This window comes from Anguilla anguilla, chromosome 7 (assembly GCF_013347855.1).
Source record: "Anguilla anguilla isolate fAngAng1 chromosome 7, fAngAng1.pri, whole genome shotgun sequence".
NCBI lineage: Eukaryota > Metazoa > Chordata > Actinopteri > Anguilliformes > Anguillidae > Anguilla > Anguilla anguilla.
The window spans coordinates 48119052-48140313 of NC_049207.1; the positions used below are offsets into that span (position 1 = coordinate 48119052).

A 21262-nucleotide genomic window follows, 5' to 3' on the forward strand; every position below is an offset into this window, starting at 1 on the left:
GTGTGTTACCTTAAAAAATTCAAGCATCCAAAGCAAAAATTTATTCATGAGTCATTTATTGTTTGTACACATCGTATAGCAAAAAAAGAAAACTATTCTCTCAGAATGTTGCATGTCACCACAAAAAAGAAAGATCGTAGGCGTTTCTCTGGAGTGCTCAAACCACGGCCTTCTGGAGCGATCCTTTTACCTCAGCCGGCCAGACACCTTGCCCTTGCCGCGACCCTTGCCGCTAAAGAAAACAGAACCGTGGTCAGCACCTTCAGTTACGACCATTAAAACGCCAGCACAGCTGCAATGCCTCCGTCTGACCACCAGGTGTCAGTCAACGACAGCACTTTCACACGAAACGGGTTCAGTGGCAAACCTCTGCCAGTGCAGCAGCAGCAGTAGCATACGCTCCCTTTGTTATCTTACAGAGTTTTGGAATTTTCTGCGGAACTGTAGCTCCGCGCGCCTGCTGAATTCTATCCGGTAGCTGTTTATTGGCTCGTTTCTGTGTTACCGCGGTTTCGTAACAGCGTGAGTAAGGTTGTTCCTGAGAAGTCTTGCAGCACCTGCAGGGTTTGTTAATGATCTTTGAGGGGGAGGGGAGGCATAAGGACGGGTGCTGTGGGACTGAGTGACTCACACAGTACAGGAAGTGCAGATGATGCTGAAGGACGCTGGGAGGATGGAGTGGGAGCAGGTTTTAGAAATTGCTGTGCCTATTGAATTTATCCTATTCTCTCATCTGCGTTTATTATAGACCAGGAATCTCACACTCCAGTCCTGTAGGGCCCCTGTGTTTGGATATTTTACTGATTTACACTTTCAGTCAACAGCCAGCTCAGACCTTGGAAACATGAGTGGCCTCTTCAGATGTTCAGACTTAAATTAGGCACTTCACTGCTGAAACATGACAAAAACCAGCGTGACACTGCACGCCTCCAGGAATTTGAGATCCTTGTTTTAGAAGCTCATCAGCATTGTGTGCTATTAATGATTCTAATTATCAGAAGAGGGCAATCGATATATAGCCAGCTGTGAAAATTGAGTCTAATGCATTGATAGAATTACAGCTCTGTTGTCATGGAGACTAGATCTGGGCCACGATCGTTCCGACAGTAGGGGGCAGTGTTCTTGAAGGGCAGGATTTGGGTGGAGCGCAGGCATCTGAATGATTTGTTTGTCTGTAGTTGGCCCATTGGAGCTGGTGTGGTCGTATGCTTTTAACTAATTTGTGATAAGGTCACGTGACAAAGGTGCTGCAGGAGAGGTGGTTGACTGAAAGTAGTTATTTTACTCGCTTTTTGAGGAAGTATTGTGACATACTAATATTAGTGTTAATTCAACACTTGTATGCTTATGTCTTGATCTTCTAGTAGCTCCACGCTATACTTGTATCTTCATCTACCACTTTTGTGTTGCTCATGAACTATCATTTTGATGTTGTTGCTCTTTATCATATAAAGTTGAAGTTCAAGTTTATTATTACCCACATGGCAGAGGTACACTGAATTGCATGGGCATTACAATAATAAAAAGAAAACAAGCAACGAATCATATCATATCTCTTGTAATCACACCTCAGTTCTAGATTAACTTGCTATAACTTTACTATGCTTATACTTACAGCCTATTCTTACTGGGTGAACTAGACTTGATGTTCATGGCTATGGATAACCGATGCTTAATGAGATTTTCATCTTATCGGACCTGTGTTTTATGATTGTTCCAATGACCTTTGATAAGCACTTATTGTACATCGCTTGGAATAAAAGCATCTGCCAAATATAATAGAATAATAATAATAATCATCTGAACGCAGAGATCCTCAGTACTTACCTCTGGTGATCCTGGACTCGGCACAGGAGCTGATTAACCTGAAAAAGACACACAGGAGCTTTGCTAAGTAAGACAGAGCAAGATGAACCACCATCCAGGAGTTTTATATTACTGTACATTTAATGAGGATTATATAAACTATTATTTATACTACATCTGTATGTTCCAGTCAATTTATTCTGCTTTCTCTGGATAGTTAAGCAACTTTTACATCTCAATTGAGCCAATAAAGCTGAAGTAGTTAGGAGAACTTTAAAATGGCTTTATTTGCCTAGGTCCAAACCCTTTCCAAACCAAAGAGGAAATCAGCTGTATGGTAAGATATGACATTGAATCATGGGATTTTGTGTATCCATGGTATTCGTGTGCTGATGTGTTTTACTCTCTGGCCACTTACATCATACTTCTGTTTCTTCAGTTTCTCGCTGAGGTCAAACTTCTCCGCCTCCAGCTCCATCAGCCTCTGCCACAGCTCCCTGGCCTTGTCCCTACAGGAGGAACATCCAATCAAACGAGAGCTTTTAGTGATTGACACCAGCACGGGCCTGCAACATCCAATGACTGTGCTTGAAGCAGAGTAGTGAGCTGAGTTGAGACTGGGGAGTAGGGAGCTGATCTTCTGATGAAGGTGAAAGTTTGAATTTCAATTGAGGCCGTTTTTTTTTGCCTCAATTGTCAATAAAATCAGAGGATTTTTAATGGCCAGTGTTTAAAATTTGTGTTCTTCAGCTATATCTTGAAACAATAGCTGTAACTGTCAAGATAATAATCGTTTATCCTAACATAAATTTGTTATAAATAATATGATATTGTGTGAAATGAATGAATCAAATGCTGCGTGGAATGTGTTTAATGGTTGGTTCAGACAGGAACGTACTTCAGTTTCTCCTCGTTCAGATGGTCGACGTTCAGGGCTTTCCGTCTTTCAGCCAGAATCTTCTTCTTCTTCTCCCTCTCCGTCTGTTTCTTAGCGCCCTTGCGGCCCTCTGTCTTTCAGGAAATGCAGACAAGGATGTACACGGACATCAGAATCTTGCGTCCTCACAGGGCCCGCCCCCAAAAAACATGAGATTTTCTTTTTTTGAAGAACATAATTTGCAGTCATTATGTCTCATCCCATTACTGGTACTTTGGCAGGCGCTCTTACCCACAGTGTCTTGCATCAGTAAGACAAGCGTTAAGATCAGGAATTAGCTCAAGTGCTCAGATCAGTGCTTTAGTCAGTAATTTACATTCACTCTGATTACAGCCAGTGTGAATGAACTCAATCCATGGTGCCCTTGAACACAGCTTGAGTCTCAGTTTGATCTCTCTAATTTACTCGGGCATGATAGTCTTGAGCATTGGTTCCCAAACATCTTCAATTAGGCCCCTCTTTGATAATAGAGACATTTTAAAGCCCCTCTGACAACTTTGGTTTTACTTGGATGTCATTTTCTTTTTGGTTTCTAATAGACTTTTTTTCCTTCAACCCTCAATGCCCCCCCCCCTCCCCCCCACACACACACACACACTCTAGGAGAGTTTGTGATCTGAGCCCTCTTCTCCTGAATTCCTCTACAGCAATGTGAAAGACTGATATTAAATTATAGGAAGCGTTTGGTTGCAGTTATTGCTGCTGAAGGTGGTGCAGCCAGTTGTTAATTTTATGGGGGCAATTACTATTTCACGAGTGATATGGGTGTTTGTTAACCTTTTTCACTAAGTAAATAAAATAATAATTGAAAAATGTGTTATGTATTTACCCAGTTTCATTACATTCTTTTTATAAAAATCATTTAATGTGACAAACATGCAATAATAGAGGAAATCAGGAAGGGGCAAACACTCATACATGGCACTGTACTCAGTGTAGAAATAACACTATAAATTTTACTGTGTAGGTCATTTTAGTCAGGGCCTTCTTCTTTTTAGCATCGTCATCCTGCTTCTTCCTATGCTCCTCCTGTTCTTTTCTCTCCCTCTCCTCCTGTGGGAGAGAAATCCAGCAGAAATCATCCATCCATCCTCTTTACCCATCCACCCTTTAGTGCTTAAACCTGCTTCCTTATTTTTCTTAGCTAGATTTTACTTGCAAGAGTGATTTTAATCATAATGTGACTTTCCAGTTAAATACATGTTTATGATGATGGTAATAATGAGGATGCAAAAGTGTAATTACAATCAACACAGAGCTGCCAGTGACTTCTGTCAATGCATGAATGCTAAACAATGTCATAACTGATGTATACTGCCACCTGTTGTTTTGGAGTGTAATGACACGCACACTCTGAAGGTTGTGGAGGGCATAGCAGACGCTCATGGGCATTAATGCACATTGCTCGTGGGATTAAGCGTACTCACGTTGAGCTTGGCTTGTCTCTCTTTTTCCTTCTCTGTCCGAATCCTTTGCTGCTCCGCCCTCTCTGTCCGCCTCTTCTCCTGCACGTGCCCACAACAAGCACAGAGCACAGTCACTTCCAGGACAAACCGGGTTCATTCAAGTCGCTTATTTTCACTCCTTGCTTCTTCGCATCCTTTCCTTGCTTCTTAGCTCCACCCGACAGAGGACGTGAGGAAGAGATGCAAGGATGAGATATGAGGATGGAGGAATCGAGGCAGCATGTATTTGATAAATAGAACGTCCTTGCTCATGGACATGGTGCATTTGGAGAGGTAGATCCACAGTTGGATCATTTGTACATCACGTGTTCCAAAAAAAGGACTTCCTCAAAGGCTGCACTTGTGTATCCTCACTGAAGCATCCTCTGGGAGCGTCCTTGCTCCTCTAAGGAGCATTCAGAAGATTGGAATGTCCTTAAAGATGGCAGACCTTGATCGATTTCCAGGTCACATGAGAACCGAGGAAATGAGGACGGATGAAATAAGCGATTGGAATGAGCCCACGGTCATGTAGCCTTACCCACAATGCAACATGTTCTGTCAGGTGACACTCACGATTCTGTTGACGAGAGCCACCAGCTCCTCCTCGTCCTTCTTCCTCTGGATGAAGTGGGCCTCGATCAGAGACTGCAACTCCTGCAGGTCCTTCTCCTGTCTCTTCCGGTGAATGTCCTGAAACAGCCCAACAATGAGACCCATTCCTCCCACCTTTCTGTAGGCGTGGTCCCAAACAAGAGTCTAGAGCAGGGACTACACGTAGCATTTCTTATGGGCACCTAGAGCAGTGATCTTTATTACTGGTCCTGGTGAGCCGCAGGGTCTACTGGTTTTTGTTCTCGCCTTAATATCAGCAACCAACTCAGCCCCAAGACACAACGTGCAATGAGTTACCTGTGTAATCAACCGCTGTAATTGATCAATCAAGTGCCAAGTAGCAACAAAAACTAACAGACCCTGTGGCACGCCAGGACCAGGAATGAAGTCACTGCCCAAGAAAACAGAGAGTCCTGCCTGAACAAACAAGGGCTTCTCTCCAGGGTTTGGGGTCAGTTCCTATTTGTTTCCGAAAACTCACTGAAATTGAATTCATGCTCTAAAATATTCATACAATATTCTATGAAAAAATGTTTAAGGAATTAGTTGAATTTCAATTTATTTCCCTAACTGAAATGGAATTGAATGCCAACTCTGTTGTTTAATTTAATTTAACTCTAGGTAAACAGGCTCTCCATAAATAGATTCAAGCAAAATTTTATATTCGTAAAGCACACTTGTCTCCCTGCAATCGACATACTTGCATTGACATAACACCTTACTCTGGGTTTAATCAAATTACCCTGGTCCTAATCTGTCCATGTGAAATCTACAGGCACTAATTTGTGTGTGTTTGCATTTCTTGTACAAATATGTGCAAGAGCATGTGTGTGCATTACTGTGTTTGTGGTTTGTGAGCTTAATGTGAGTTTAAGTATGTATGTGAGCCCACGTATATCTGATATCTGTGATTGTGTGTGTGTGTGTGTGTGTGTGTGTGTGTTTGTGTTTATGTCTGTGATTATTTATGTGTTTGTGTGTGTCTGTGTGTATGCATATATGTGATTATGTGTGTCTGTATGTGTGTGTGCCAGCATGTCTGCATATCTGTGTTCCTGAGTGTTTAAAAATAACCATATTAAGAGTTCCAATAAAGATGTTCCCACTCACATCAAAATCCACTTTTTCTCCCTCTGGGATTTTTGGTGGTGCGATATTTGGCACAAACATCCTGCAAAGCAAAATAGCAACCATGACTGTCAATATCTATATCTATATCCACATCTATATATGCCATCTATATTTGAGTTTCTCAGATGACTGTCTCCATTTGATTATGTTCATCACGTTATATTTGTAACATGTCTGTCCCATCCTTTCCATAATAAAGCTAATAATTAGTGTAATGTATAATGTATAATGAGTTTATTGTCTGAGAAGCAACTAGTTACTTACTTTGGCTTGGGTTTCAACTCATCTATTATTGCAGACAGAAAAAAAACAGTGAGTTTCTGACCATGTAGTCATGAGAAGAGAAACAGTGCTATTGCAACAATAATTAGATTATCTTCTGCTTTTAAAACAACAAAGATGGCGTTTGTGAAAGTCAGCAAAATTAGGCACAAATTTGTCGTCACTTTTTTTCTGATGAAAAATACTCACCTGGGACTTCCTCTTCTGCAGGTTCTGATAGTCAAGAAAAAAGAAAAATTCAGCCCCACATTTCTTTTACTTGATTTGAGAAAGTCCCCCTGGTTTGTGTGTACACAATGGGGGAATAGTTTACCCCTGAAGCCTTTCATAAACAGAAACTGTCATTATTGATCTTTCTGGAATTAAATGTACAACACAATGAAACTACCCCCATCCCCCTTTTTTATATCCATTGCACAAAACATTACTTCAGCTACAATTAGCTGACAATAGATACCTAATAATCACATAGACTAGCTTTGAGCAAAGAACATTGATAAAATCCTAGTCGCTAGATAAGTCAGTAGAAGAATGAGCTGAATTTATCTGTAATGGCTGGCACAAATTTGTGGTCACTTTTTTCAGATGACAAATAATTACCTGGGGCTTCTTCTTCTGCAGGTTCTTCTGGTCAAGAAAAAAGAAAAATTCAGCCCCACATTTCTTTTACTTGATTGCAAAAAGCCACCCTGGTTTGTGTGTACACAATAGCTTCCCCCTGAAGCCTTTCATAAATAGCAACTGTTGTTATTGAACAATTTAGCATTTTATATACAGTACAAGGAAACTATCCATTCCCCCCCCCCCCCCCTTTTTTTTTTTAAACTATCATTTGCACAAAATATTTATTGAGCCACAATTTCTGACAATAGATACCTGATAATCGCCTAGCCTAGTTGTGGCCAAAGAACATCTATAAAATCCAAATTGCTAGAATAATAAATAGAAAAATGAGCTGGATTTATCTGTAATGGTTTCATGAAAGGTCAGGTAAAGGCATTAGAGGATATAAATTGGATTTTTCACTGCAAATGAAAAAACATGTTGATACTGTATTAGGCATTAACGAAACTATAATAATTCCACACACAGGCTTAAAAATAGCATGTTTAGTTTTGTGTCTGTTTATTTATGTGATAAACAGGCATTAATGCAATGCAAGGTTATACATTTAAAAAGGTTATTTCTTTATGTATGCAAACCTGTTCAGCATCAGAACAATTAAGAATTAGCTTCTATTTAAAATGGATGTATCTGAATGAATAATAATTGAATGTGATGAGTTGCAATCGACCTCACTGCTCTCCATGGAAATTCATCAGTTAACAGATAAAGCCATTAGTAAAAGCTTTACTTAATGGTCTAAACATAGATGAAATACTCAGGCACTTACCTTCTTGCCTTCATAAATAAAAGAACAGAAGAGAAAGATCAGGTTGAAGTTAGATAATAAATGTCATCCTGTGGTAAACATGAACATGAGTGAGGTGGGTTTGACGGTAATGATAAAAGGTAAAGATAAATAAATTATGATGATCCCGGTACTTACTGTTCCTCCTCTGCTACCTCATCCACATCTTCCTCCATATCTGCCATTTATGCAATATTAGTCTGTCTCAAGTCTAAGAGGGAAAAGACTTCAGTAGCAATTAACCTGAAAACATCAGAGGCATATTTATTTAATATACGCACACTCACATGGACACACATACATGATTACATGTGTTACAGAACAATAAACATCCACAGGAGAAGGAACAGCACTAGGAGCAAGAGATATAGACAGGGAACAAACAGACACGCGTGCGTGCACGCACTCACACATTTTAATTAAAGTTTATATCGGGGATTATATTAAGTGGCTATACTGACAGAGCATGAACATACTTTATGAATGTGGAATTTCAATAACATACATTTGGTAAATGTGTTTACTCAGAGTTGGATCAAATGAAACAGTTTGTCCAGGGGGAATAGAAAGCCTCAGAAGTGTCTTAGTGACCTACTTTCTTACTGGATTAAGGGTTGTAAATTAGCCGTACTGAGTGATATGTGGAGAGGCTATTTTTAAGAATAATAAAGCATGGCTTGCAACAGGTGTGAAACAGTTCCCTGAAGGCTGATTCTGGCAGGTCTCATCCAATGTGCCTGAATACTAACACTTGATAAAGTTAGACTCACCCAGGCTAACTCATACAGCTGTCAATCACACAGGCCGATTCACACAGTTTAGACACACACAGGCTAATTCACATAGCTTAGACTCACACAGGCTAATTCACACAGCTGAGACTCACACAGACTTACTCACATATCTTAGACTCACACAGGCAAACTCACACAGCTTAGACTCACACAGACTAACTCACACAATTGAGACTCACACACATCAATACTCACACAGGCTAACTCACATACATTCATGCTCACACAGGCTAACACACATCCATGCTCACTCAGACTAACCTAGATAAACCCAGAATGACTCAGGTTAACTCATACACACCCAGAATTTCTCAGACAGTAAATCCCACTACATGTTAACTTAAGGGTTAATTTTGAAATATAATTTGATCAGGCCAGTCTGCATTCGGTAAAATTAGATTTGTAACATACCAGCAATTAAATCAGAGACTTAATAAAAAGATTTCATTTTGTGCGTGTGCGTGTGCGTGTGCGTGTGCGTGTGCGAATGCGTGTGTGTGTGATGGAGATATGCCTATGCACATTATGGAATGAAAGATACTACTATTAATATTAATAAAAACATTATATACTATATAGTATGTACTACATGTTAAATACCATTCCTGTATCCTCAACTATTCATTCAGTCTCAATCTGTGAATCTCATTCTCAGATATCTATGACAAAACAAAATAACATTTTCTCTGTACTTCCATCTGTCATAACCAGACACTTAGAAAGAGAAATACCCAACAAGAGCGATTCATGTCAATCTGAGAGCCACCAAAATCTAGTCTATTGGAGGCAACACAAAATGTGTGACAGGAACCAAAATACTATTCAACAAACAAACATGCTTAATCCAAACCAAAATTATGTTGGACACAGCAAGCGGACAAAAGAATGTGTACTGTGGCATGGCCCATCTGTCTCTTGGCTGTGTGTCTGTGTGGTCTTCCCTGAAATCACTGAGGAATTCACACCCGATTAAATGTGTCTGCAGTGGTATTAAATGCATGGACTTGAATGTGTTAGGTGTACCTAGAATAATAAAGCGGAGAGGTGGGGTAGGTGGGGTGGGTAGGGTGGGGGAAAGGGAGGAGGGGGTAGGGATGTCGTAGTTGGGCCATTTTAAAACCCCTGTTAACTCAGAGCCTCAACTAAAGAAAACTTCACCACTAACCTTACCGGTCACAGTATTTATGAGCGCAGTGGTCATGTAAAATATAAAAAGGATTACCATTTTACAATGCCCTTTGTTCCACTTATAACCGCTTCTCCTGTTACATGTTGCTTTTTCAGTAGGGGGATGCAGTTCACAATCACATGCTCTACCTTGTTAAAATCCTGCTGTTTTACAAAGCGCCAAGCATGACATTCCAACGGTCCCCTCAGTACGCAGCCCTTAGAATAAGCTCTTACAGTCCGAAGCATGCATCCACAGCAAGGTATGGGGGATTCTGGATCCGCTTACCTGATACCCAGAGGGAGAGGTTGTGATTCTTACTCGTGGGTGTCCGGACTTCAAACGACTTGATTCGAGCCCCAAGGCTCACATAATAGAACCTTACCTGCACATGTGACCCATACACTTCCTGATTGGCTGGAGCGTGAATGCTTTGTCTATTGTTAGACTGTCGAAACCCAGCAGGCAATGTCATACAGCAAAGGGGGATTTCAGAGAAGGTCCATAAGGTATAAAGCCTCTTTAATAGATGTTGTATTTGCTTTGATTTAGTTTGTAAGAGCAGTCAGGGATGGCCAGTATTACAAATGTATGCATTTAAAATATGTATTTGCATGTATGCATTTGATACAGGTAATACAGGTTTACTCTCCTCTTTACATTGTATCCTGTTTTGCCATGTGGCAGAACAACCTGTAATTTTGAATGTAGTTTGATTAGTTTGATTATAGTTCAGACACATTTTTGGGAGGTCATGTTACTGCATTTAAAAAAATCTCCGCTAACAGTGTTACAGAATAATCTGCGGCTAAAACGGAGGTAATTTGTAGGTAACTAAAAGATGTATGAGTCCAGTGTGTGCACCATTGGTAGGCTGAACCCCTTCTTTAAGAGAAACAGAAAACATGACAATGTGTTTTTTTTTTGGTCATTTAGGTATTTATTGCTGTTGCAGGGTCATTGATATAATGTTGAAACCATCATGTATGAAGCCACATACAACAATACACATATTGACGGTGTGTACAAATAACAGGAAAGAAAGCTTGTGAGGACATAGACTATCCACTACAATACACATTCTGAGAGATGCAGAGCACGTGAGGACACAGTTTGCATAGTTTCATCCTTATACAATACACAAGTGTTTTAAAAAAATGTAAACACAAAACCAAAATCAAATTGGAATAATTTCATATACATTTTTTTTCTTATAGCACAACTTAAGTATTTCAGGAGAGGGGGTTTCACTTTCTCATCAGGAACAGACTTTTTGTTAGGAAAAATATTCAATATTATTCACGATAATACATTGGACAGGACCTGATGAAAGCTGATCACACTGGTTTCAAACTCAGTCTTATAATGTGCATGTTAATATCTCTAAAAACAGGAGACAAGATGTGGGCGTGGCCAACCAAGTCCTTGTCTGCAGTATTACCACACTAACAAAGTACCTAACATCAAAATACATATCTAATTGGCTTGATGGTCATTTCTTCATGCTGCAGAATTGGAATAATTTCTATTAATTTGTATAATTTTAACCTAATTGCAGTTTTTATAGATATGTTGAATTTAGGCAGAAAGGTGTTACTTTGCTGGATATCCAATTTGCATACAATATTATCATTTCACCAAATCAATATTAGATTTGAAATGGCCCAGGAATGCTGTTTGTGAAAGGCTTTTTCCCTGTTTTCCTAGCTCTATATCTATCCCCGGTATATATAACTTCGAGAATAATTTTGAATGCCGTTTCCGCATATAAGATAATACCTTTCCAAACAAAGGTAGTCGTCCTGAAAGCACCTTTTCAGGTATTTTAAAGGTTGCTTTGTTTCCTGTTTAGTACACTAATGCTAGAAGTAGCCCCAATCCCTACATAATTTCCTTCTCACATTAAGGATATTCCTTATGAGAGATAAATCCAATGTCATCACAGATCATTTGGCCACATTCTCCAACTTCTACAGTCTTAATAATGGCACATGGAAATGCTTCAAACATTTTTAAATAAACCAGACCGCATTCATTCTCTATTGAGAGTCTATCATGAACATCCAACACTCACAATGAACTAAAACTTTGATTCTGGCTCAAAATGTGTCTTATGGCTGGCACTGACACCCATAGTGTGTGTTCTCAGGGTGAACTGAACTGTCCCTCATAAAAAAAACGTGAAGCCAGCAGGACATGAAGCCAGCAGGACATGTTCATGCTTTTTGGGCCTTGAATCTTCATAGTGGTTAATAAATGTATTTCACAGGGGCAAAGTACAAAGAGTCATCGCAAAGGCTAATTTCTACCTGCAATCCCTTGCCAAGTCCAAACAACAAGCTGTGTCACGTATTATGGATGATTAATTTAAGAGAAATGAGACCGTAAACTGACATCAACTTTTACAGAGCTGTCAAAGTACTGCTCACAGAAGAAGAAAAAAAGAAACTTCACGAGCATTTCTTAATACTTTATAAGGAATACATTTCTATGGCTGCGCATAGCTCTTTATGTCCAAGAAATACACTGTAGTAAAATATGTTTATACAGCTTGCTGCAATGCATGTTTGTCAGGGAATGTGTAAATGCTGTCTTATAGGAGGTTTCAGCTGACCTGTATATCATCGGCTTTTCGCACTTACTTAGCGTCGTCAAGCACTGGTGGATGCATGCGAAAGCGAGGCTCACACGTGGAGAATTAACCTGCAAGTAAACTGGCTGCAGTCTTCGGCATTCTCTGCACAGAGGCTTAAAGACCCTAAAGAGCTCTCTCGAAAACAGAATTCATTCGTGTCGGGTTCACACACTGTGGGCTTCGTTTGCCGTCTCTAGAGAGAGTGAGAGAGAGAGAGACGCTGGGTCGAAACAAATCAGGTCTGAAGAGGCTAGTCGCCCCCATATCCGGCGAAATAGGAAGAAAACAACAGCAAAACATCCGTTAAATAAAATTTCATAATAAAACAAAACAAAACAAAACAAAAAAAAAAAAATCGTAGTTTCGAATACGTTTATAATGATAACTCTTTTACTTTTTTTCATAAATGCTTTCTAGTGGCTGGTATCGATTTAGGAGTACAAAGTGTGTGCACAAATCTCAAATGAAAAAGCCGTGAGATACATATATCGGTAATGTTCAATAATAAATATATGTAGTAACATATATTACTTAGACCATTGTTCAAAAGCATCAATAAGTGGGAGAATTAAACATATTAAGTGATGAGTAGATATTTGTATTTTTGTCCTGAACTCTTTAGTGACCCACTAAAGTCAGTACCACTATCAACTAACCGCAAATCCCATTTGGGCCTGAGGACTCGTTCTGATACGCTAACGTTGACTCGGATTCTCTGTGATGTCAGAGTCTGTTTTAACAGGACCCAATCTGCCCGGTACGTACAGTATAAAGAGACCAGTGGCACCACCTTTTAGGCGACAAACCGGCAGAACAAATATCATTGGGCTAAAATAACTCTCGTCCACGTCAGGTGGCAGGGTCCTTTCATTTCGATTCCGGAGTTTTAATTACTCATTTAAATTACTTTCAAAGCTATAAAAATTCTAAAAGTTCAAATTTCACAGCATAGTTTTTTTTTTCTTTTTTTAAAAAATAAAATGAGAGTACAAGGACATGTGCAAAGCAGTAAGCTTTAAAACGGCCATGTCTGGCTCTCGGGGGGCTGAACACAGTGCTAATATACATCATGCTTCCTTTTACTGGTGCACACCAACCACCCCCACCCCCCCACCCACACCCCCAACCCTGGGGTTCCATTTATTTATCTTTTTTTTTTTTAATCATATTTTTTTGGTATTAAAAATATACAAAGCAAAAAAAAGGAGTGTGTCGTGTGTTTTTTTTTTTTTTTTTTTGCTGATTCCGGCCTTCTCAGGTCTCAGACTCAGTATGGTTAATGTCCCGTCCCTGCTGAGAGAGTTAGAGAGAGAGAGAGAGAGAGAGAGGGAAAGGGAAAGGGAAAGAAAGAGAGAGAGACATCTGTCATTAGTCTTAAAACAGACACCAGGGACCTAAGAGAATCTCACAAAGCCAGACCCCACCTCCTCCGTCTTATTTTTACAAGAGAGAAAAACTATAAACCTGTCACATTTAACAATGAAAAAGAAGAGTTTCACCTGCATATTTCTACTAAAGCTGTTCTTATGGGGTTAGGCAGACAGGTATTTTCACACTCACACACATACTCAACTCCGATAGAGTATTTATAACTCTAATAGAAGCACATCTGGTCCCCATTTAGTTGGCTGCACACCGTGAATGTTCCAGCGTGTCATTCAAAACTAGTACATGTAAAACAAATGACCGACGATTTGCAAAAAAAAAAATTTGTTAATAACGTAGCCTGGTGCTAATTCTTCCAGCTATAAATGAGGCTTAAAGGGAGAAGCGTTAGCCCTGTAAATCCGGCTCGGGGATTGTGTAACTGCCGTGGCTGTCCCCGCAATGCACTAACAAATGCTTTTCCCCCATTCGGGCGCCTGGCCCGGCACTCGTTTGCGTGATTGATGGGCGTCCTGTCGTCGTCCGCCCTTCAGTTGCTGTTATTTCAGCCCAGTAGGGTGGGGGTCGGGGGGGGGGGGGGGGGGGGTGGGGGGGTGCGCATTTGGAGAACTGCACAGCCATGTAATGAAATTTCATTCATGTAAGAAGGGGTCGAGGTGAATGGTACGTGTTTGGCCGAACGGGGCAACCTTGACCAAGCCGTCGCTGTCTGGATCGGGTGACTGATGGAAAGAACAGCGGTGTGTTTCTGCCATCATCAAACGAGCAAACGGGAGAAACCTGGGACTGTCCCTATCCTGCTGCTTTCTTCAGCTAGCCTCTGACACACACACACACACACACATGCCATTTGGCTACGTGCTATTTTGTTAATAATCCCCAGAACTTGGCTGTACTCTTTCAATCAAACAGCTGTGCTGTGCAATATTGGCACCACCAGCAAAGTATCTCCGAATTCAAAGGGGACTGGGGGGGTGGGGGGGTGGCGTGTGGGGGGGGGGGTGGATTGTGGGGACGGGAGGGACATAACCAAAACAGTTCTGCCATCTCTGGAGCTATCAGAGTTCTGTGTGCCAGGATGCAAGGTCGCGGGCAAATTTAATTTTAGAGCAGAATGTGCCAGCACTGACATTTCAGAAAGATCTATGACAAAAAAGCGAACAAAACAGGTTTGATTTACAATGGAGCAGAAGCCTGGCACCTGCCAACACCGAAATGAATGAGAGAGAGATAGAAAGAGAAATGAGAGAGAGATAGGATGAGAAATAGAAAATAGAAGAGAGAGAATGAGAGACAGTGACAATGACAGAAAGAGAACAAGAGAGAAAGCGAGAGACAGCAAGAGACATAGAGAGACAGTGAGAAAGGAGAGTGAAAAAGAGAGTAGTGCATGTGCTAACTAGTCACCCTGCATCACCACAGCGCACACACACACACACACACACACACCCCCCCCCCCCTCCCAGATGAGAAATGCCCCTTACCATTGGTGACCGCTTTGCTCTTGCCTCCGATCGCCACCTGCCACATCGCGGTCAAAGAAAAAAAAAAAAAAAAACACCAAGAAAAATAAAGAGAGGAAATCAGAGAAAGGAACCAGAACAGTCTGCTTCTGCTGTGGCATTGTGTCTAAGCCATGCTTGGACTCTTTCCACTGAAGGCCATTACAGTACATAGCAATTTCATTGTGCCATGCCGAGAGCACAGGAACGGAAGACTCAGCCAGTGAATGCTGCACTAGATATCAAATTCAGGTTCGTAACATTGCGCATATAAATCTGTTTATGAGTGCGTGAAACACAATCCAAAAGGTTGAGATTCAAAAGAAATCGACAGCCTTTATTTATGTGTTTACAAATTGAATACATGTTTTTCTGAGCCAATGGTCCAAATCGGTGGACTACTTGTGCCCATAATGCATTGTGTTATTTGTATGTGCCACGCCATCAGTGGAAAGATCTGCGATTGCGAGAGAGGATGAAAACTGCTGACTTTGTGAACCACATCAACAGGTTACTGCAGAAGAGAGAACATAAAGGTTTTGGGGTGCGCAAAGATGGTGCCAGAGCATTCCCCAAACTCCAAGGCTGTGACTGTGACCCCAAAACCCTCCAAACTTTTATCGACCCGTAAACCTACTGTGATGAAATCACTTCCATTGTACCCCTGTCTCAAAAGCCACAGAGCAATGCTGTTCACCTATGAACCTCTCAGCTGTCATAAATCTTCATAACTTTATAATCATTCTCTCTAATTCCCCAACCACCACACAATTTGACAGGTTTCTGTGAAGAATGAATTCGCAATGCTTCTTCTGGCTACCACTAATTGCCCAACTCGGTGCCGTTATACGTCAACACTGCCCAGCTCTGTTTCTTGCTGTCTAAGTGGTCGGCCGCGGTTGACCGCGTCTCGGTTTGTACCCTGAAAAGCCGGATAGTTGCGGCGCATTAGCTATGGCACTCCGCAGCTAGCCCGCGGTCGCGCAGCTGTTGCCAAACTTGGACGCGCTCTCTGAACCCCCGTCGCCGTTACGGTCGCTCTTTTATTGAAACATCATCCCGCATAAAATAAAATCGCCACGGCGCTGCGAATGGACCACGGGGGACTGCGGAATGCCATTCCTCGTCCAAAGGTCGCCATGGAGACTATTGATAGCTGCGCAGCTGACGCGTGTGCAAGGTGCGGTAAGCTGCAGCACGCGGCAGGCATCTGCGTCCGTTTGACTGGAACCGCTGCCATCGGACGAGTCTGCCATCAAAACCGCGATTTGAAATGAGAGAGTTCAAATTCGCCGTCCCTTTTTTTAAAGCCCTCGCTAACTCGTTTTCTGTTCCGGAAGGCATCCCGTCCAGAGAGTTATGCGGTATTAATAATCGAAGCTGCCAGTTACCCTGGTGAAACTGAGTGAGATCATTCAGCCACGAGTGCTGACGGCTTTGCATTGACATTCATTTGAGCGGTTTACCTCTTCTGCTCATCTCCGGTTTAGAGGCGAAGTCGACTAACTAAGAGAAGGCTTAAAATAAAACAGACAACCAACAGTCCAGCATTAGGCTACTTCTCCAGCTTGTGCGGTTTCATTACCTAACTCTGTGTGGGACTGCTGAATGATTCTGTATTACTGTATTATTAGGTAAATATATCACTTTTCTATTTCATATCAAATATACAGTTATCCTCAAAGAGTGAGATTAAGACCTGCTTAAGATAAACATTTTCCTTAACTTTGAATTAAATACAAGCGTTAAACATTTACATATTTTCATCACAAACTCTACTTTTAGTCATTGCTGAGGACAAATGAATAAGTTAAGGACAAATGTTGATTGAATCCCAGCCAAAGTTACGGACAAATTTTGACTGAATCCCAGCTGTGTTTCCTAAAGAGGAAATGCAGCGCTTGTTCTAGATTACAACATGAATCATATTTCTATGGTATAGTATTGCGCTACTTCATCTGCAGTCTTAACAAACATTGTTATCTTTCATCATTATCCCCAAATGGCTTTATAGCAGCTCATGGTATTGTTTGTTTTGGCTCACGTCTCCATGGCCGTTACCTTGGTCGCGGGGGAACCCTTGTTTTCCCATAGGCTGCGCTTGTTGGTGACATCACCAGGTTTCAGGTCCTGTAATGAACAACAGAAATCTGAGCATTATGTCATCCAGAGAGGAACTGAGGTAACAAACAGACTTTTACCATTTAAAATGGGGAAATATATCCCTATAAGGAATCAAAAGAGGTTGCTTTTACGTTAATAGTTATATACAAGAGACTGTGCACTGGAAAAGATTCATTGAGTAATCATTTTGGCAGTTTAATATGACTGTGGAAACATTGTAGTAAAAACATACACGTTTAAAAACACTGCTACAACATTTACCGCCCCCCCCCCCAACCTAATTACAACCTTACGTGCACATTACTGCAAGTTTCATCCCTGTTTTGCACTAGCTGTTACATTCTGTTCTGAAAGTAAGAGGGTAAAGGTCTTCTGGGCAGAGTTACAGGTTCTGAGACTCACCAAAAATTCAAATACAGTATTATAATTTCATCCCTTCTTTCTCTTAACCAGGAGAAGGGTCTCTGGATGGTAACTGTGGAGTTTCTGGTGCTATTTTCCAGTGCCAAACCTCAAATTGACTGCACGTTATTTCAGAATGTGCATTCAATTTGAATAGTTTGGCTTCAACTGTAGGTGGACTTTCAATGTTGAGAATACAGAGGTCAGAATATGGTGAGGCCATAGAGTTTTGGAGTGGGCTGTTACCATGGTGACTCCCATCAACCCCTGGGGTTAGAGAGTCTGTCCACAATCTGTCCTCTCCCAAATGGCTCTCCATTTGGCTCTCTGCAGAGATAGCGGCACAGTAGGAGACTGCAACGAGCCAGAATTTTCTATGCCCTTAACTCACTGTCACAAAAGGCACTTGACTGACATTTTGCGCATGGTCAAAGTGGTCAAAGTGGGCTTCTCTTTGAAACATACAGGCTAAGACACATGTGCTAAAATGCAGACAAAATCCAATGTCTAGTCGTTTAATCAGAACAAGAAATAAGGAATTCCCAGGTTTGAAGGGCATGTAAAAACCCACAGTAGGAGACAGGACCGCGGAGCTGATTAAAGATTCAGGCCGGAGGGAAGTCTGTAGTCTGCACACTGTTTGCAAAAAGATCAAAGTCAAGATTTCCAGAATTTAAAAATAAATAAATAAATAAATAAATATTGATCTCTGCCTTTTTGCTAATCGTGTACAAACAGCAAACTTTCCTTGACCAGTAAAGCTGAATCGATCTTAATTCAGCTCACTTTTAACTACACAAAGAGCAGGAGAAAATCACAAACGCAAAGCCATGAACAGACATACAATACCTGCCGTGGAGGGAAAGGCAAGAGAAGCACAAGAGAGAGGAGTCCAAGGAGAACGGAGAGTAACAGGGACTACCAAGCAGAGCAAAAACGATTGGCTAGCAGAGAAGAAGAAGGAGGAGGAGGAGGAAAACAGGATCATTATCTTCAGGTTAATTAATGCAAACCAATAGAAAACAGGATCATTAGAATCAAGAATAGAATAGAAGAGCAAAGTGAAACTGTGAAAAGCATAAGATTGACTGATTTAAGACAGGAGTACAAACCAAGGGCCTTTTCAGGATTCAATGGCAGCTAACGCTCTTTATAATTTAATGAGCCCCAGTTACTTATTTCACAGGACAATTCTGTCATAAAAACATAAGGAACAGCTGTAGACTGGACATTTCCTTCATGAAAGTGTTCTAATTCGGTCCGATACAGGAACAAAGCACTGTTGATTTAAGCAGCGATTGCCTTCAATTCAGTTACTCTGACAGCTGCAGACACAGTTTGTCCAGCAGAGGGCAGTCTAGTGTGGGCAAGCGAATACACTATTTCCCCTCCCCAGAACTTGCTGGCAGAATGTTGGATAATATCCCAGCATGCACCTCACTAGTCACAGTGCGCTGTACCAAAACCGTGACGGTCCACGAACACAGGCTCAGTCACTGGGGAGACTTTGTTAGCATCTGCTGCACAGAGTGTACCAGTTTGGAGCATTACAGCAAATTTTAGCTGTCAAAATAAACAGAAGGCCGAAATGGTACAACAAGAAAATACTGCAGGCTTTCCCTGCTAGAATGTGCTGGCCGATGCCAACGAACTGAATTAAGGGCTGGTATATTGATAGCAAAATAGCATGGCACAAGTGTAACTTTAAAGTACTATTCGGGGGCCACAGCAATCTGACCTTTGGTGCTGCTTTTGAATAAATGACCGTGAGAAAGGCCAAATACAGAATTACAGCTGTAAATGTATATACCTTCTAAAGGGATAGTTCTCTTCCTGGAGTTTGTTCATATTATTTCAGATGTAGTCTATGTTTTTGACTGGTCCAGACAGTTTTTTTTGTGTACAATCAAGGATATTTTAGATATTTACAGAAGCCTCTGATGACCTGCCAACTTTACAATGGCTGGTGTAGGGGCAATGACGGGTTTGTGGATTTAAATCAGAAAATACACTTCAAGTAACTCAGAGTATCTTGTACAGAGTGTAAACTACCCCTTTAAAAGGTTAAAATGACTCTGCAAATTCCCATTGATATCTGACTGTGTAAATACACTTGAGCCTCGACTCCTGGCAAACAGTTTAACAATAGCACAATAGTGGCTTGAGGAGTGAAATTGAGACGGAGAGATAAGTTGGAGTCCTGCCACCAGGTGGCACTCTCTAAATTGATTTGGCTAACTGACCTTTTATAGTCTGCATGCGATCTTGTAAGCCTATCACTTTCACTGTGCGTTACACAAATGCATATCTGCTGTTGCATACTCGTCTAGTACAGGCGCTGAAAAGATACAATTGCACAACACCCATCTGTTTTGCTGGATTCCATTTCACATTGTCTGTCATGCTCTTGATTCCAGATTCACTCTCTCACACCCTAGATCCACTGACTTGACTCTCTGTGTGACACTGTGGTTAAATCAAAATCATGAACCTAATGAATGCTAACTAGCTAGCTAACCAGCTGTCTAACCACCTGACTAGCTAATGTGTTCTGTGCATTGTCATGGTGACGGCGGTTCCTTACAGCAGGCTTGGCCGCGGCAGCTTTGCCAGGCTCGGGGGTTTTGGTCAGCCAGTCGTTGATACGCCCGGCCACGCCTATCTTCATGCCCACAGCTTCCTGTTCAGAGAGGGGGAGAGAGGCGGGGCGGGGCGGGGCGGGGCGGCAGTCAGCAGGGCATAACGGGCATGTCCTCCATTGCTCGTCTCTGGCTCTCTCCAGACATTATCTGTCTTCCATATCCCTTCCTCTCTACCAGCTGTGGTCTGCACTGAGAGTTCTGATGCAAAATGGCTGCCAGGTTTTCATCAACCAGGCTACACACTCAAGCTGAGGGGAGTTTTAGTTCACGATCTATTATTATTTTTATAATTATTATAACTATCATTATTATTAATTGGCAGTGCTAAGGTGTCGACCCTTTCCTGCAGCACAGCGACTTGAAATCTTGAGATAAAAGATGCTATATAAATCAATAATCGTATTATTATAACAATAAAAAAGCATATAACAAATGTATTAATATTTTTATTATTATTGTTGTTGTTGTTATTATTATTATTACTGACAGCAGATGGCGCTCTACCTTGTTTGTGTTCCCTGGACTCCCCGGAGAGCCGAACACATTCCCTTTCTCCCACATGCTCTTGATGTTCCGGATCCCGTCGGTCACCACCGGCAGGTCCGCCGCTGCCGCCTTGGGGGACTTGGGATCCTTGCTGGACTGCACAGAGGAGGAGGGGTACGTGCACATTTAAAATAGAGACAGCAATACTAGGACTGTATGCCGTAAAGGCTACATAACACTGTCACAAGCATGGCATGACACCACAATGTATGCCACAATAATGTGGATTAGGTCATTTTATTATCTGTTTTTACATTTCACTGCAAATACGACAGTGCATTGCCATTGGTCATACGTTGCAATGACTGACTATGATGGATGTTATGTCATGCTTATGATAGCACAAGGTTAGCTTTATGCTGTTGACAAACGGACTAAAACCATACTGTGATACTGTGGATTGAGGACGAATACTATGTCAACTCTGAGATCAGCA

At 41.4% G+C, this 21262-nt stretch overlaps 2 protein-coding genes across 12 annotated transcripts in view; both read right to left on the minus strand.

Moving 5' to 3' along the window:
* Positions 1-28: 28 nt before the first annotated feature.
* LOC118231404 (troponin T, cardiac muscle isoforms-like) lies at positions 29-9951 on the minus strand. 3 transcript variants are annotated; one of them, XM_035425168.1, is made up of 14 exons: positions 9878-9951; positions 7766-7870; positions 7610-7617; positions 6817-6840; positions 6406-6429; positions 6199-6220; positions 5914-5974; positions 4765-4881; positions 4171-4248; positions 3704-3796; positions 2705-2817; positions 2225-2315; positions 1828-1865; positions 29-232 (listed from the first exon to the last, which is right to left on the minus strand). In XM_035425168.1, exons 2-14 carry the CDS (start codon positions 7810-7812, stop codon positions 187-189), a joined length of 762 nt encoding a protein of 253 aa, XP_035281059.1. In that variant the 5' UTR covers positions 7813-7870; positions 9878-9951; the 3' UTR covers positions 29-186. The 3 variants fall into 3 exon arrangements, with proteins under 3 accessions (XP_035281059.1, XP_035281057.1, XP_035281058.1); XM_035425166.1 differs by having other exon boundaries at positions 6817-6843; XM_035425167.1 differs by having other exon boundaries at positions 6817-6843; positions 7766-7838; positions 9878-9946.
* A 3492-nt stretch (positions 9952-13443) lies between these two features.
* The window catches only part of LOC118231127 (non-muscle caldesmon-like), a 55158-nt gene continuing 47339 nt past the window's right edge, over positions 13444-21262 (minus strand). For 4 of the 9 annotated variants that reach the window (XM_035424654.1, XM_035424653.1, XM_035424656.1 and 1 more), the window contains 5 exons: positions 20785-20922; positions 20223-20318; positions 17174-17242; positions 15095-15131; positions 13444-13517 (listed from right to left, as the gene is read on the minus strand). In XM_035424654.1, the coding sequence (XP_035280545.1) occupies positions 13501-13517; positions 15095-15131; positions 17174-17242; positions 20223-20318; positions 20785-20922 (357 nt within the window). In that variant the 3' untranslated portion in view covers positions 13444-13500. Of the gene's footprint in view, positions 13518-15094; positions 15132-16578; positions 16630-17173; positions 17243-18487; positions 18583-20222; positions 20319-20784; positions 20923-21262 lie in introns of those variants that run through there. The other 5 variants (XR_004766005.1, XR_004766007.1, XR_004766006.1 and 2 more) reach the window with 5 other exon arrangements.